This window comes from Gadus macrocephalus, chromosome 18, assembly GCF_031168955.1.
Source record: "Gadus macrocephalus chromosome 18, ASM3116895v1".
In the NCBI taxonomy this organism is placed as follows: domain Eukaryota; kingdom Metazoa; phylum Chordata; class Actinopteri; order Gadiformes; family Gadidae; genus Gadus; species Gadus macrocephalus.
Genome location: NC_082399.1, coordinates 2,196,288 through 2,213,496, shown reverse-complemented (window position 1 = coordinate 2,213,496; position 17,209 = coordinate 2,196,288). Strand labels below are relative to the sequence as shown.

Genomic DNA, 17,209 nt, shown 5'->3' with positions numbered 1-17,209 from the left:
AGCACTTATGTTGAATCTTAAATTAGTCCGAGAGGTTCTAGGCAACAGTAATTACATCGGGCATTAAATCAAAAGCTATGGGTGAGAGAATATAATTGTGCGATAATGAGATTAGTAAATACAACAAGTATACCAAATCCCCGGTTTCACTTAGGTGTATCCAGGCAGTGGATTAGCAATACCCAAACATAAAATACAAATAACGCAGCTCGAAAATAACTGCATCAGGTCAAGGTACATTCAACCAGGAACAAACAGAAGCAGACGTGTAAACTGCATACATTACTAATGGCTACGTAATTACGACGGTAAAACGAACAATGAACACAGTTAGCTTGTCGCTAACAAAGGCAGCGCTACGTGTCATGGCGGCTGCTGGCTTTGTGTCTGTGGCGGAAACTATCAAAACATCCGACTGTTGGCAGAGCGAAGCCATTAGGCACCGGTCCTTTTGCAGAGGGCGATTCCCCCGTTCCCCAGTTCCCTGTCCTGCGTAAGCTGATTTAGTTTTTATCCTTCCAAACGTCGACTGTGCCTTCCTGACACTCATTTTCATTCTGAATACATCCGTTTTCATTCCATTCTGTTTTAAACTAATCATTTCAACCCTGTGTATATCTTTGTTTGTGATGCGTTTGATACTCGTGGCAGGCAACTAATTATTTTTCTTTTAAATGTAATTTAACATGGGAAAGCAGGATTTAGTTACAATGCAACAAATAGCTGGTATAAGCTCCCTGAGGATTTAAGACTTTCACTTTTAAAACAAGACTGAATGATTTGTTTTAGCTTTCTGATAAATCTTAAACACATTGCTCTCTCTACAATGCATTTTATTTTTACTTCGCCTTTGATTTCTTTTACTTAACTATTTTATTATTTCATTGTATTATATGACGATGTTTCTATGTGAAGCACTTCGAGTATGCCTCGTGTACGTAAAGTGCTACATAAAGAAAGTTGCCTTGACTCGCCTTGTCTAACATTCATAATGCTCGTTGATTGGATCTCGGGCCTGGTACCTTGTGGCTGGCGCTCTTCAGCTCTTCGATAAGTTTAAAGGTGAGCTTGAGGTACAGGTAGGAGCCTTAACCTAACTTTACCTGTAGCATTAACCTAACTTAACCCTAAACCTAACCTGTGCCCCGTACCTTGTAGCTGGAGCTCTTCAGGACGAGGTATCCCTTCTCGATGAGGTCGAAGGTGAGCTTGAGGTACAGGTACGAGCCCTGGCTCAGGGCCTTGAGGTGGGCGCTGAGCTTGCCGAAGGTGGTGTTGTCCATCTTGCCGTTGAGCGAGATGTTGTTCTGGATCTCGGGGCTGCTGTGGATGCGGTGCAGGATGTAGCCCTGCAGGTCCTGGTCCATGGCATCGTTCTCCTCCAGCACGTCCAGAGAGATGCGGTGGAACGGCAGCTGCTTGGTGATGTCCTACACAAACACACACACACAGGTACACACACAAACCAAATAACACACACAGATGTACAATCACACACACACGCAGGCGCAAGCACAAACCAAATAACACACACAGATGGAGAATCACACACACACACACACACACACACACACACACACACACACACACACACACACACACACACACACACACACACACACACACACACACACACACACACCTTTATTAATTGTTCTCTCATCCATGGAAAAATGCATTGCTGAATACTTGTTATACGTAAAGCTTGGCCGGATTATGGTCACGTATCTATGATAATATAGTCCTGTATATCAACAAGGGGCTTTATTCTATCCTAGATACACTATACATATGGAGGGATGGCTAACTACGATGGGATTCGTTTGCTAGCCGATCCATCAGTTTTATCGCTGCGCAGAGAGTGATGAACGAGCAGGGGATTGGAGCGGAACTTCAGCTGCAGCACAGGCCGTTTGGAGGGGGGCCTAACAGACAGTCCCCTTCACGCTCACACTGTGGACCCAGGGTAAGAGGTGCTGGAGGGGGTCGGCCCAGGGGGGGGCTCAGTACCTGCAGCGTGGTCCTGACCGTCACCACCAGCTTCAGCCAGGGGGGGAACTTGGTGATGGTTTTGCTGAGGAAGGAGACGATGGTGTCGCCGTAGTCCGGCTTGTGGAACTCGGCCTCGTTGAGGCCGTCGATGAGGATGATGAGGTCCTCCTCGGAGCTGATCTTCCTCTCTGGGGAGAAAACACAAGAACCGAGACGTGTTGGAAGATTGACAAGAACGACAATCGAATGAAATGACATTTTAGGGGGCAGGCGTCGGAAGGGTCCTCACGAAACAATAGCAACATCGAGAAGGATATGTTTTGCGATTTAGTAGATATTGCGTCACTGTAAACACTGCAATGGTATATTACGACTGTATATACTTTTTTCACGCTGAGGTTTGGGTTCTGCAGGTTTGCCATTGCATTTTAAATGAACCTGACCCGAAAAAGAACAGTGCTGTACGCAGATGATGAGAATTGCCAAAAGGCGAACTCACTTTCACTTTATGTGATTTATTAACATATTAGCGGTGGTGATAATGATTAGGGGTGTAGCGATTTCAAAACCGTACCTTATCATTACAGTATTACTGCTAGGGCATCTTACATAAAGTTCAACGTTAATTTCACGGTTAAGTGAAACGAAACACTGCCACCGGAATTACCAGCCCATCGCCTGCCAAGTCAAAGTAACAAAAAAAAAAGATATCCTGACTCGTGGTGCGAAAGTGGCATTTAATATGGTGACGCATTCCGGTAGCGGAGTCACAGCACAACTGCCCCCCTGGGGTGTCACCGGAGCATCATTAGTCACATATCGGTGCACGTCAGTGTCCGCTCTGCGCCGCGCGTCTCTCAGCGCGCCCCGTGGACATGCCACAGAGCACACCGTGACCGCTGGTCCGGCCGGAACGTCTCGTCCCCTTAACCAAGGACCTCCTCGCTGAGGGGAGGAAACGGAAACTCGGAAGCGAGTTGGGACTTTTTAGGGGGAAAACTTTCATCCGAGAAATACTTTGAAGGGAAGGAGATGGATTCAATGCCCCCCCCCCTCCCCAGAGGGGACGGAAGTCGTTTGGGTGTGTGGATGGGTTGACAGCCTGAAACATTTTCATAATTTCAGCTTCCAGTGCTTTCTCACATTCGGACGGAGAATGACTTGTCATCTTGTGGTACAGTGTGCAGTCTTGAATAATTAGGATGAAAAGATATCGAATTTCTGCCAAAACTAAGCCTCTGGGACAAGTTCAAACAAAGTTCCCTCAGTCTGCAACATCAGCTCCATTTCCGCTTAAAAGTTGGACCGTTGACAATATTCCAACAGATTTCTTGCAGAAATGGCGTGGATGTTGCAGACCACTGTTTCATAACAACATATATATCAGATTCTAGCCAAATTCTCTCCTTTATAATAAAATAGCATAGGATCCCTTAACATAACTGCTATGGCCTCTGATGCACCAGAATAACCACAGTCCCTTTGTAAAGTACAACAATAGTTACCCCCTTTAAACAACTGCCATGGCCTCTGAGTTACCTTAACAACAACAAAACTTTTGTAAAGTACTACAAAAGGTTCCTCTTGAAATAACTGCTAAGGACACCCGGGTTTCAAAACAACAACACAACCTTTCTAAAGTGCATCTAGGGGTGAGCCTTTAAATCACAGCTCAGGAGACCGAGGATCCAAACGACAACAGTCACTTTGTAAAGTACATCGAAAGGTGTCCCTTTAAATAACCGCCATGGCCTCTGAGGTACCTTAACGATACCTTTGTAAAGTACATCGAAAGGTGTCCCTTTAATAACCGCCATGGCCTCTGAGGTACCTTAACGGTACCTTTGTAAAGTACATCGAAAGGTGTCCCTTTAAATAACTGCGAAGGACACTGGGGCTTCAAAACAACAACAGTAACTTTGTAAAGTGCATCATTAGGTCACCCCTTTAAATAGCTGCTGTGCCTGCTCTAGAGCGAAAACAACGACAAAACCGATGTAAAGTACATCTAGAGGTGCCCCTTTAAATGACTGCCATGCCCAACCATGGTACCAAGATAATAACAGTACCTTTGTAAAGTGCATCAAGAGGTCACCCCTTTAAATAACTCCAAACAACAGAACCATCTCCCCCACCTCCTCCACCCCCTCCTCCAACCCCCACCTCCTCCACCCCCTCCTCCACCCCCTCCTCCAACCTCCACCTCCTCCACCCCCTCCTCCACCCTCCTCCACCTCCTCCACCCTCCTCAACCTCCTCCACCCCCTCCTCAAACCTCCTCCACCTCCTCCACCCTCCTCCACCCTCCTCCAACCCCCTCCTCCAACCTCCTCCCCCCTCCTCCAACCTCCTCCACCCCCTCCTCAAACCTCCTCCACCTCCACCTCCTCCACCCTCCTCCACCCTCCTCCCCCTCCTCCACCCCCTCCCCTAAGCATCTAGAGGTGTGCCTTTAATAACGGCTACGACGACCGAGCCTCCACAACAACCGCCGTACCTTTGTAAAGTGCATCGAGGGGCTCGAGGACCCCCCTGCGGAAGGACGCCAGGGGGTCCTGGACGCAGGAGCGCAGGCTGAGCATGCTCTGCAGGTGGGGCTCGCGCAGCAGCTGCTCCCGGTAGGACACCAGGTGCGGCGAGCGGCACAGCAGCGCGGCCACGTTGTGCACGAACTCGGGCACCAGGCAGGTGTAGGCGTTGTCCGCCTGGCAGTAGTGGTAGGCCACCACCTGGGGGCGGGGACAGGAAGCAGGAAGTCAGGGGGGCAGTCAGGAGGGAGGATGTCCAAACTGGGTTGTCAGGTTAGTGTTGTAATAATACAAATGATTAGTAATCACTGTGTATCTGTTGATCCCTATTGTCATTGCTGGGATTATTATAATCTTAATAACTATTGTATTGTACTGATAAACCTTTAAACAACGTATACGAAGACTATGAGTGTTGACTATGGAGAGAAAAAAAGGTTCAGAGAACAGAAATTCAGCCGTGGGTGTGAGACCGGACATAAGGTGGCTGAGCTTTTGTAGGACGTGGGCGACATGCCGGTGTCGTTAAAGATAGCAACACCGTTCAGTTATCCGGAAGCCTGCGTCTCTTCCTCGAGTCCCGGAACTCGTCGGGGACGGAGTCCACGTCACGGCGGACGTACGCAGTATAATGAAACGTAATACTGAGCGTTTTACAGAACGGTCGGGCAACACATTAATAATCCATAGCCGCCTGCTGTTAAGAGATGCTGATGCAGAGATTCGCAAGATTTCCACACACACACACACACACACACACACACACACACACACACACACACACACACACACACACACACACACACACACACACACACACACACACACACACACACACACACACACACACACACACACATGCACGACATGACAAGAGACCAAAGGGTGCCAAGCACTATCGCCCTCTCACAGTTCACAAAGAAGTGATCCAAACTAGTTAATCAAACGATAAGCATATCATTGCAATGTTTATCACTGTGAACCATCACCGTTCAATACTAAATTAGCCTCATTCTGTCTGTACTTTCTTTAACCTTCTGGCTTCAACTCGGGGTTTCAATAGCGATGGGGTCGTAAGAGGAACTATAAGGGACAGAAAGGGGAGCGGTCCCGCGGACGTTGCCCGACTCAGAAGTGATCGCCTGCCCTTCATGACGAATGAAGGGCAGCGAGATGAGAGCCCAACACCACCCTCTACACCACCCTCTACACCACCCTCTACACCACCCACTGCACCAGACAGCTGTGGGAAATAAACCCCAAGGGGAGGGGAGGGGGGCAGGGGATAGCGAAGAGAAAAAAAAAGAAAAAAAAAGGAAAACGCTGAATGTGATTTGAATTCATACAGCATTGGCCCACAACGGGCTTAGAGGCGGAGCAGGTGAGGGGAGCCTGGGGGCGGTGTTAGGAATGCACAGAGCTAACAACGGCTAATAGCTTGGCGGGGAAACGGCTTTCCTGCAGGTATCCATATTTCATGAGGCTTCAGTGGCGGGGCTGTTTTTTTCCTCTTTTAAACACATCTGCATAATGCATCGACCTGGGAGCAGGGGGGCGGGCGCACAGACGGCGAGGCGACGGCGGTCGTGGTCGCTACGGCGCCGCGACACGTATTTAAATATCTAAACGAATTAAACAAACACACAACGAGTCGCTGCTGGGTGAAAACAGAAGCAACGGTTAAGGCTGGGAGGGAGGTGGGGGGGGGGGGGGGCACTACAATATAAAGAAGGCTGTAAACACGATGTGAGGCAGCGTTTGTTACCATGGAGCCTTTATGTTTATGTTGACCAATGATGGGATGACGGTGGTGGTCATGTGGGACTGACCGGTTGAGGTAGGTTTGAACCGGAGATGCACCGAATCTTTCTACCCTCTCATTTCCATTTCATTCAAGTAAACAAGAATTAACATTTTAGAATGTTTTCATACACTGTACCTCTTGACGCCTCTATGGCACTGTCTTCAAAACATGTCGATTTTGTTATAAAAATATAAATATAGTTTGAGGCCATCTTGTTCCCCTGACGTAATCAAACAGAATCTATCTAAAGTAAGCTTTTTAGATGGATATTTTGTTATGCAGTTTATTTCATATGGCCAAAGGATTTTCAAAGCGTAAAGGTTTGAGAGCCAGCTACATTTGGTTTTGAAAAGGTGGCCAGGGAGCTAATTTAGACTCTCCCGCCTGTTTAAAAGGCACCTCCTATATCTGATCTTTTCCAGACACAATGATTATGCTGCCACATCTGATCGTTATTCTAATAATGGGTCTTCGAGCGAAGCGGACAACGGACCAGGTTTGGTGCGCTCATAAAATGGTAATTACTTGAACCATACAGCCCACGATATATGTGTAGCAAACTTTTATTCCTATTAGGGGTTCAGTTATTGCTAGACTAACGGACGAAAAACAAAACCATCGATTTATCGTCGCTCTGTCCTTATTACTTGTTATTTCCTTGTTGTGGGCCAGCAGTGGCTCAGGTGTTGTCTGGCCACCAGAAGGTTGCCGGGACTATCCCCGGCTACACCTAGCTAAGGTTCGAGGTGACCTTGAGCAAAACACATAACCGTACTTCACATGACAAGCCGGCTGTCGCCTTGCATGGGTGACACCACTGTGTGTGTGTGTGTGTGTGTGTGTGTGTGTGTGTGTGTGTGTGTGTGTGTGTGTGTGTGTGCGTGTGTGCGTGTGTGCGTGTGTGTGTGTGTGAGAGAGAGAGAGATAGTGTATGTGTGGGTGTGTGTATCTGTGTAATAACGCGTCTACCTGTGTTTGTCTGCGTGTTTTCGTGCGTGTGCGCGTGCGTATGTGCGCGCGCGTTGTTTACCTGAGACGCCAGCCTCCTCATGGCCTCTTCCTGGCGCCGCCTCATCTCGGGGGTCCCGGGACAGCTGCCCCCCCCCAGGGTGCCGTGGGAGGGCGGGGGCTGGCTCAGGGGCAGGCCCTCCCCGTCTAGAGACAACAACACAACACTCCCGATTCAGACCACTCTGCCTCGACCCTCTGAGGCTCCGACACACGGTCGCTCTCAAAGAGCGCCCTTTCCAAAACCACACTTTAAATGACTGCTGTGCCCACCTAGTACCAAAACAGCAACAACATCTTTATAAAGTTATAACAAATTCCGTTAATTAAAACAGAAACTCGTCACATTCTGTTGTGTCTCTTTAGCCTATTGGCGTTTAACATTGATTTCCCGATAAAAAGAATAACAACAGAATGTGACGAGTTTCTGTTTTAATTAACGGAATTTGTTATATATGGTGGCCAGTACGGGGGATCGGGTGTTAACAACGCAAAATATTTAGGCTAAGAAACTGCAGTAATTGTGGTTATTTATCTGTTTTCTAAATCCAGGCTGCTGGTGTTTTTTTTGTTTGTTTGAAGCACTCGTTGTTTCCTGGGTTTAAACCCAGAGTGAGGTTTGTTCCAAATAATGGAGTTAGACTCTCGAAGTTCTGTTATTTGTTTAATCTTGTATATTGATGAAATGCCATGTTGGGAACAAGCACGGTGTATATTTGTTTGGTGAAATCTTTTTCATTTGAGTTTTTTGTATTGGGGAAATTATTGAAAACATAGCTAACATTTATTTAGGTTGGTGTGTAGGCTATAGTAAATTACTTTAGTAAACATGAGTCAGGAGGAAGCAGGGATACTTGACGGGTATAACCCTCCTACCCCTGCCCGAGGAGATTTTATTACATTTAGAGATCCTATAGCGGAGGTGGCCTCTTTGATAAGTGAACTCTATGTGGATGATGACGAAGAGGACATTTATGATGAGGAAGAAGTGGTTGCGGAGAAGATGCATGATACACTGCTGGAAGGATTGCAAGCGAACTTAACTGAAACTGGGGAAAAGATTATATCCTTGGAGGCAGAGTTTAGAGGATCAGTAGAGGGCGCTCTAACAAGAGAAGAAGGTTTCAGGCACTATGTAGACACCAGGTTTCTTGAGATGGAAAGCAATGTACAAAAGTCAATGGTTGCACTTGAGAAAGCAATTGTGAATTGTTTCCAACGACGAGATGTGCACTGGGAAGCACAACTCAGCAAGATGAAAACCTGCTCCATTCGGCATAGCTCTCCTCTAACTCGTTCCGCTTTTGATCGAGCATCTGTCTCCAGTGTAGCACAGAGACTTCCTGTTAAAATTGATTTCCCCAGATTTAAAGATTCAAGGGACACAGGTGATGTGTTAAACTTCATTGAGAAGTGCGAGAACTTTTTGACCTTAAGACCCATGACCGATGCTGAACTGACAGGCACACTAGGCACTATCTTAGAAGGGCCTGCACATAGTTGGTGGATGGCGGAAAGAAAGAAAGTGTCCAACTGGGCTGAATTCAGGGAAGCCTTTCTTGGTGCATTTCTCTCTGGGGATTACCAATCGGAAATAGAAGAGAAACTCAGAACCATGGTCCAAGACCCAGAACAATGTTTGAGAGATTTTGCCTATGACTATCGAGCATTATGTCTAAAGTGGAAGCCAAACATTGATGAGAGGGATGTGGTCAGAAGAATACTTAACAACTGCAATCCCAAGCTAGCCACTAGTCTGAGAGGTACAGTCTCCACGGTAGACCAATTAGTTAGAGTTGGATCTATGGTGGAAAAAGACTGGGCGTCGACCAAAGGCTACTGGAAGAAGGTGCAGGAGCAGCCATCCTCAGAAAGGACACAGAGAAAAGGTCCTACACCCAAGGTCAGCCTGCAGATGTCAGCAGTGGACAATAAAGTTAGGCTTAAGATGACTAAAGGGGAGGGTCTTACAATACTGGCAGTTTCCATTGAGGTGCGCGGCTTAAAGGGTGAAGCAATTTTTGACACTGGCTGTACTTACTCTTTAATGACTCAACAGCTCTGGAAACAGATTGTGCGGGAAAGAGAGGCGCTTGAACCCTGTTCTAATCAGTCCTTTGTGCTTGCAGATGGAAAGGTGCATGCTCCACTGGGGAAAGCTAAATTAACGTATGTCTGGCATGATACTTGCTGGTCACTGGAGACCTATATCATGGATGACAAAAACCTAGCTTTTGCCTTGATTTTGGGGCTAGACTTCCTAACCAAAACCCACACACACCTTCATCTGGGAGAAAATGAGTACGGAGTGCGGGACGTGGTTCACAACAGGTACCAATACTTTCCCTTCCTACCCCACAATAAAGAAACCCTCACCTGGAAAAAGGCCAACACTGGATTATATATGGCTGTGTCAATCCAAAAGCCTGTAATGCCTGAGTCTCAAGGATCTTCCCATGAGCGGGACGAGAGGAATCTACCAGCTGAGATGCTTCCTCTAGCCAGGAAGTGGGCAACAGTGTGTTCAAGCCAGCTGGGAAGAACTACCATGGAAGAGCACCGGATTCCAACCACAGACCAAATGCCGGTGCGGAGTCCGGCTTACAGGGTTTCACCTTTTAAGAAGGATATCATTCAACAGCACATTAAAAAAATGTTAAAAGACCAAATCATTGAACCATCCTCATCAGCTTGGGCATCACCAGTAGTTCTAGTGGCTAAACCAACAGGAGAATATAGGTTCTGTGTTGACTATCGGCGTCTGAATGCCAAGACTCTGCAAGATGCCTACCCAATGCCTCTGATTCACGAGATCATTGAATCCTTGCATGGCGCCACCTGCTTTAGCTCACTTGATCTTCAATCAGGATACTGGCAAGTGGCAATGGCAGAAGAAGACAAGGCGAAAACTGCTGTCGTCACCCCTTTGGGGCTATTCCAGTTTCGCTCCATGCCTTTCGGTTTGCGGAATGCTGGTGCCACTTTCCAGCGTCTGATGGAGCGTGTGTTAGGCAACTTAAGAGGTTCTAATTGTTTTGTCTACATTGATGACATAATTATATTCTCTCCAAGCCGTGAACAGCACCTGAAGGACCTTGAGGCCGTCTTTTCAAGGCTCCATGCTGCCAACCTTTCCTTGAACATGGCCAAGTGTCATTTCTTTCAAGACCAGATTACCTTCTTGGGCCATGTGATCTCTTCAAAAGGAGTGGAGATTGATCCAGCAAAGACATCGGCTGTGACAGATTACCCCACACCAACTAATCTTAAGTCTTTGCAGAGATTCCTTGGTCTTGCAGGATGGTACCCGTAATGGACACCTGAATGCGAAACAGCCGTGGAGCAACTGAAGAATGCTTTGAGAATGCCTCCTGTACTTGCTCAGCCAGACCACCGTATAACCTTCCAGGTGCATACAGATGCCAGTGACCTAGGATTGGGAGCTGTCCTGACACAGAGAAGACCAGAGGGAGAAAAAGTGATTGCATACGCCTCTAGAGGTATCCGAGGGGCAGAATGCAACTACTCCACCTCTGAGAAGGAATGTCTCGCTGTTGTCTGGGCTGTGGAGAAGTGGAGGCATTACCTGGAGGGAGTAAAGTTTGAGGTCTATACTGACCATGCTGCTCTCTCCTGGGCCTTCAATTGCCCGAAAACAAGTTCTCGGCTTACCAGATGGATCTTGCGGTTGCAACAGTTCAATTTCACCGTCTTCTATAGGAAGGGATGTTTGAACATGGTCCCAGATGCCTTATCCCGGGCGATAACACCTCCACCAGGCTTAATGGCACCATGTGTGTCCGTCACCAAGGCGAAGATCTGGGCTGACATCCCAAGATCTATGGGGGAGATTTCCCAAGCCCAAGCCACGGATGATGACCTCACAAGCCTCAGGCCAGTGACTGACTCCGATGACAGAACTGATCGGATTGGTTTTGAAGAACACCAGGGTGTATTATATCGACGACTTCCCAGTGCCGAGGGTGGAGCCAAATACCAATTAGCTGTGCCTAAATCTATGGTGAATGACTTCCTTGGATATTACCATGACAATCCATTAGGAGGGCATTTGGGCCGGATGAAGACATTGCTGAAAATCATGGACGTTGCTTGGTGGCCCTCCATCCGCAAAGATGTGTGGTCCTACATTAAGAATTGCCAAACTTGTCAGCAATATAAACCATCCAACCAGAAGCCAGCAGGACTTCTTCAAACCACAGTCGTAGAAGAGCCAAACTACATGCTGGGGATTGATTACATGGGACCCTTGCCAATCACCAAGCAACGGAACACTTTCCTTTTAGTAATAGTGGATTACTATACCAAGTGGGTGGAATTGTTCCCTTTGAGAGACAGTACATCTACCAAGCTGTGCCGGATCATCAAAGATGATGTGTTTCTGCGTTGGGGCGTACCCAAATACTTACTGTCAGACAGAGGACCCCAGTTCACCAGTAATCTGCTGGCAGATCTCTGTAAGAATTGGGGTGTCACTCAGAAATTGACCACCAGCTACCATCCACAGACCAATTTAACAGAGCGGGTCAATAGGACCCTTAAGACAATGATGGCCTCGTATGTTGGCAATAATCACCGAGAGTGGGATCGCTGGTTGCCCGAGTTTAGGTTTGCAATAAACACGGCCGTCCATGACACCACCGGGACAACACCAGCTCAACTGGCGATTGGGAGGAGCCTGAAAGGACCACTGGAAAGGCTCATCACCAAATCCCCGATGCCATCTCCAGAACAACCAGGCTACTCTGTGATGGAAAGACAGCAGAAGCTAGCAGAAGAGGTCAGTAGGAGAGTGAATGCGGCCAAAGCCAGACAAGCCAGGTATTACAATATCCACAGGAGAAATGCGCAATTCTCCGATGGAGACCTGGTCTGGGTCAAAGCGCATCATCTCTCCAATGCAGCAGCAAAATTTTCATCCAAGCTTGCGCCAAAATGGTCTGGTCCAGCTGTAGTGATGAAAAAGTTAGGGCCCATTAACTACAAAGTCAGATGGGAAGACCAATCTAGGAGGGAAGACACAGTGAATGTTGTAAATCTCAAGCCATATTTCAGCTCCCGCTAGGCATAGACTGGGGGGGGGGAACTATGTGATGTTCACATAATAATCAGTGTCTGTTATCAAACATAGAGGCTGGAAAAGAGCCATATAGGCTCATAGGCAGTTGACATATGAGAGCTGGAAATAATACATTGTCTGGCCATATGCTATGTTTACGGTATATTATCCCACTGACTAAAATATGTATGGGACAGCATTTTTAGCGATCACTTAGCCTCCTTATGTGTAGGCCTATCCCTTTAAATAGGTACGCACCTGGGTTGTAGAGGGGGGTGAACGCACAAAACGGGGGTGTGTGTTTTTTCTCACGGGGGGAGTTTGAATGAGGAAGTGGCGGCAAGCTAAGTTAGATATATCAATACGACTTAGACAGCAAATGCCAGTTGTTATAGCGATCTTTTGTTTATATGTATTTTGTTTATTTAATACTTTCCACCAACTGCTTTTCTCTGGACCGATCCACAAAGTGAGACATATATAGGAGTAGCCTACCAGAATTGGGAAGGATTTACTCAGCTCGGGATCTGGTGAGCGAAGCGGTAATTTTGTTCCTGTTTTTTTCTGCGCAATGGATTGCTGTTTTTGATTTGGATTACGATCAGAGACTGTTTTGTTGGATACATTGTAAAGACAATCGCGGAAACAGGCCGACACTGCGGCCGTGCGAGACTCTGGTTCACTTTGGACTTGATCACGGATCATTATTGTTTGTTAATTTGTTGTATAAATAACCACACACGCATGACATCGAAAACAGACAATATATGTATTATATGATTGCGGTGTATGTGTTTCTGTTGTGTCTCTTTAGCCTATTGGCGTTTAACATTGATTTCCCGATAAAAAGAATAACAACAGAATGTGACGAGTTTCTGTTTTAATTAACGGAATTTGTTATAAAGTGCACCAAGAAAGAAGTGCCCCTTTAATAGCGAACTACGACTACCGAGGCTCCAAAACAACAACAGCAACACCGTACTTCATCACACCGTACTTCATCACATGTTGAAACCGTACTTCAGCACATCATCTCTCAACACGCACCTTAGAAAGGTGCGTGTTGAGAGATGATGTGCTGAAGTACGGTTTAAACATGCTTTGAACACTCGACTGTCCCCCCCTCTCTGTACCATTACCTGACGCTTCATTTGTACGCCTTTAATTGTCTTAACCTGACCTTTAATTTGTACATGGCTTGGTTTCCACTCCTGTACTTTGTCTCTGTGTATCATGTAAAGGGATCGTCGGCTATATAAAGAAACTGTTCTTATTGCATAATGCAATATGTCGCATTACATAATGCAACATATTACACAATATATATCAATACACTAGGAGGGATAACCCTCCCCTTCGCTCGTACCTGAGTAACAGCAGCAGTTATAATAATAATTGATAGAATCTATATAGCACATTTTTGGAGGTCACTCAATGACACTGAGTGTCTTTGAGAAAACAAAATACAGAAAAAAATAAATAATAATAAGGTTTGGAATAGAGTCGGGTGTGGTATAGGTGGGGTCAGGTGTCCTTTACTTTCTTGAAGTTAATCGGTTAGTACACACATTGACACCCCGACGGCAGAGTCAAGCAGGCAAGGCGACAGCCAGCTCGTCAGGAGCAGTTAGGGTTAGGTGTCTTGGCTCAGGGACACATCAACACTCTGCTAGGAGGAGCTGGGGATCGAACTAGCAACCTTTCGGTGACAAGACAACTGCTCTGCCTCCTGAGTTAGTTTAGACTCGACTATAAACCCATAAACATTGGAGCACAGCTGCACAACACAACCCCGCGTTAACCGTGACAAAGACACACACGTGGCCTACGTTTGGGCGAGGCCTGGGGGCTGTCCGAGGCGATCTGCCGCATGCGGGTGCCGTGGCAACTGAGCGCCACCAGGCGGGAAACGATGGCCGTCTTGCCGAAGCCGATGTTGCCCACGATGACCACGCCAGAGCTGGTGCCGGAGTTGAGCTGGCCGTCGATCTCCTGGAAGAGCCAGTCGCGGCCGGTGAACACCGAGTCCATGGTGATGCTGGGCACCTCGAACAGCAGCGGCTTCAGGGCGATGTCCGCCGGCCGGTAGGGTGCGAAGCGCACTGCGGAGAGGGGGGGGGGGAAAGAGAGGAGACAGTGGGTGTGCTGCAGGAGGTTGATGCCGCACGCCAGGAGGTCTGGCTAAGGCAGAATGGTTCAAAGGGGTTCCAGGGGGGGCTGATGGGGTTGAACTCCCTGGTGGCAGGTTCTGGGTTCGATCCCCGATGTCTGTCAGCAGACTTGTGGAAGGAGGGATCTCTGTGTGTCTGCTCCTCCTCTGGGGTTTCTTTCTAGAAAACTGCGGGGGGGTTTCCATGCCCTTCAGAGGGCTTAGGATTTGTGGGGCCGGGAGGGGGGGGGCCTGTGAGGGGCTCTGAGATTGGAGCTGTGATCAAGGGCTATACTATATAATCAAACACTACCCTAACCTCTTGCAGCTGACCCACCGCTGCATTCCCCAAAAAGCTGCTTACAATACTTGGAGTTGGAGCACAAAATTAAAAGACAAAAAAAAAAAAAAAGGTCTAAGGACAAAGTATTCACGATACAGATTACAGATTTACACTACACTCCCTGTACTGTGCCCATAACTATAGTAAAAACATGTAAAACAGCGAAGCATAAAGCCTCTTCCAAGCAGTGATCTCACGTCTCTCACTAGGGGGAGTTCTGAACATGAGGAGCCGGCTGAACATTAAAAAAATATATAAATAATAATAATAAAATGAACCAGGTTGGGGAACTCGTAGGCCACAGACCAACAGGGTGCATGATTGCCGGGTGTGCGGTCTTATACTTGTTTCTTTCCCTGCTTTCAGATGTTCAGCTTTGATCGCGTGGAGGCGTGGCCAGGGGCCTCTGACTCTCCGTGTCACTTCCTCTGAAACGCCACGGCAGCATCTGGCAATTACCGCCGATTCAGAATGCTTGCTGCCCGTTAATAATCCAGCGGCTTTGGCTTGCATCTCATGCCTAAAAGCACTTAGGCATGGAGGAGGCAGGGGGGGGGGGGGGGAGGAGGAGGAGGCTGGAGGAGGGGGGGGGACTGGAACATGTTGCATGATGCATCAGGTGTGGAACATTTGAGAAAGATTCAAACTTACGTGACTGCGATTGCCAGGCATGGGTGTTATTAGCGGAAGCTGAATACACAGGGGGATAAAAGACAGAGAATAGAGAGAGAGAGAGAGAGAGAGAGAGAGAGAGAGAGAGAGAGAGAGAGAGAGAGAGAGAGAGAGAGAGAGAGAGACAGAGACAGAGAGAGACAGAGAGAGACAGAGAGAGAGAGGAGGAGGGAAGGACACAAAGAAAGCCGATGAGGATTCCACAAGCAGCCTGTGTGTGCAGACGGCGAGCAGGTCGTAGCGCCAGTATCATTGTGAGACATAAAAGAGGTGCGGGCCGAGGCGCAAATACACCGAGTCGGGGGTCGATTGCCGACTGAAAGCCCCCTGAATCCCACCGAGGGGTTGCGTCGGTCCATCCAGAGGGTGAGTCAAGGAAATGTTTGGGGAGGCATTAATTGGTTCCAGTGCACCGGGCGAGATCAATCAATCCTAAGGAAGAGTAGTTTAATCTGGTTTAAGGAGTGATTTGATCCACCTTCCAGATACCCACCAGAACCAAGCTTGGTCTCGGCGGCCGACCCTGATTCCTCTGCGCGTCGTGGACGGCTGCGGACGTTTACACACAGATCTATATTCGTCGATTGATATAAACACATGGCGAAACGTTATGAATAGATTAGAGCGTCGAGTAAAGAAAACAGAGGTCAGGGCAGAGACGTGGGACACAATAACGGAGGTCGAACATGATTGGAATTTCGACGCGGAGTCGACGGTCCCGGAGGAAATAGCAAACCACGACCAAGCGGCGCCGCGCGACAGAGCTCTGTGACGTACGGGAGTCAGGCGGCCCACACGATCGATGCCCACATGGAACACGTGCGACCGTGCGAGCGTTTCGTGTGTGGCGTGCGCCGCGGTGAGAACGCAGCACACTCCATGCGCTGACCTGAGATTATCGCAAGTTCAAGCATTTTATTTTTTTCTTTTACGCCCAAAATTCAATACGAAGTGGTGTTTATATATGTCGCAAAACACGTCTCATGTGGAGCTCACTGTGCTGACGCAGGCAACCGCATCGTAACGAACCGATGAGGCTCCTAATGTGTTCCTGCGGCTCGGGTCCAAAGTGCTGCTGTAAGCAGGGGTCCCAAACCCCCCCCCCACCCTGTCACCTGAAAGGGCGACTCAGAGCGTCCGCCCTGAAAAGTCTGGAGAGAGAGAGAGAGAGAGAGAGAGAGAGAGAGAGAGAGAGAGAGAGAGAGAGAGAGAGAGAGAGAGAGAGAGAGAGAGAGAGAGAGAGAGAGAGCGCCTTCTGGCACAAAAAAGACCTCCTCATTGAGCGTAATATGTGCAATCAGCAGAAGAAGAGGCAAGCTCGTATCTGTGGTGAGAGTGGTGAGAGGAGACTTGGAGTTCAGAGGGAGTACACTTGCAAGCAATACTTTTAGTGCCACAGCCCGTATAATAAATAACATTTCATTCCTATGCCTTGGAAAGATTATTTTAATGCTTACTCAACAAACTGTACAAAATAAAATAAAACCTGAGCCCCGGACAGAAGGAGAAAGAGAGAGAGGGAGAGGAATGGAGAGAGGCAGGCAGAAATGAATGAACAGAAACAAGTGGCTGCCAATCTAAATATATTGAAAGATCACACCTCCGGTGATTGGATGAGTTAACGATAAACTGGTTA

At 47.8% G+C, this 17,209-nt stretch overlaps 1 protein-coding gene across 2 annotated transcripts; it reads right to left on the bottom strand.

Annotated features, from left to right (window-relative positions):
- Window positions 1–6: 6 nt before the first annotated feature.
- On the bottom strand, window positions 7–16,676 carry LOC132446902 (protein TANC2-like). Of its 2 annotated transcripts, XM_060037483.1 has the most exons (6): window positions 15,553–16,676; window positions 14,239–14,511; window positions 7,355–7,479; window positions 4,490–4,721; window positions 2,011–2,180; window positions 7–1,430 (listed from the first exon to the last, which is right to left on the bottom strand). In XM_060037483.1, the coding sequence occupies exons 1-6, from the start codon at window positions 15,824–15,826 to the stop codon at window positions 1,134–1,136; spliced, it is 1,371 nt and encodes a 456-aa protein (XP_059893466.1). In that variant the 5' UTR covers window positions 15,827–16,676; the 3' UTR covers window positions 7–1,133. The 2 variants fall into 2 exon arrangements, with proteins under 2 accessions (XP_059893466.1, XP_059893467.1); XM_060037484.1 differs by lacking the exon at window positions 15,553–16,676 and having other exon boundaries at window positions 14,239–15,446.
- Between the last annotated feature and the right edge of the window lie 533 nt (window positions 16,677–17,209).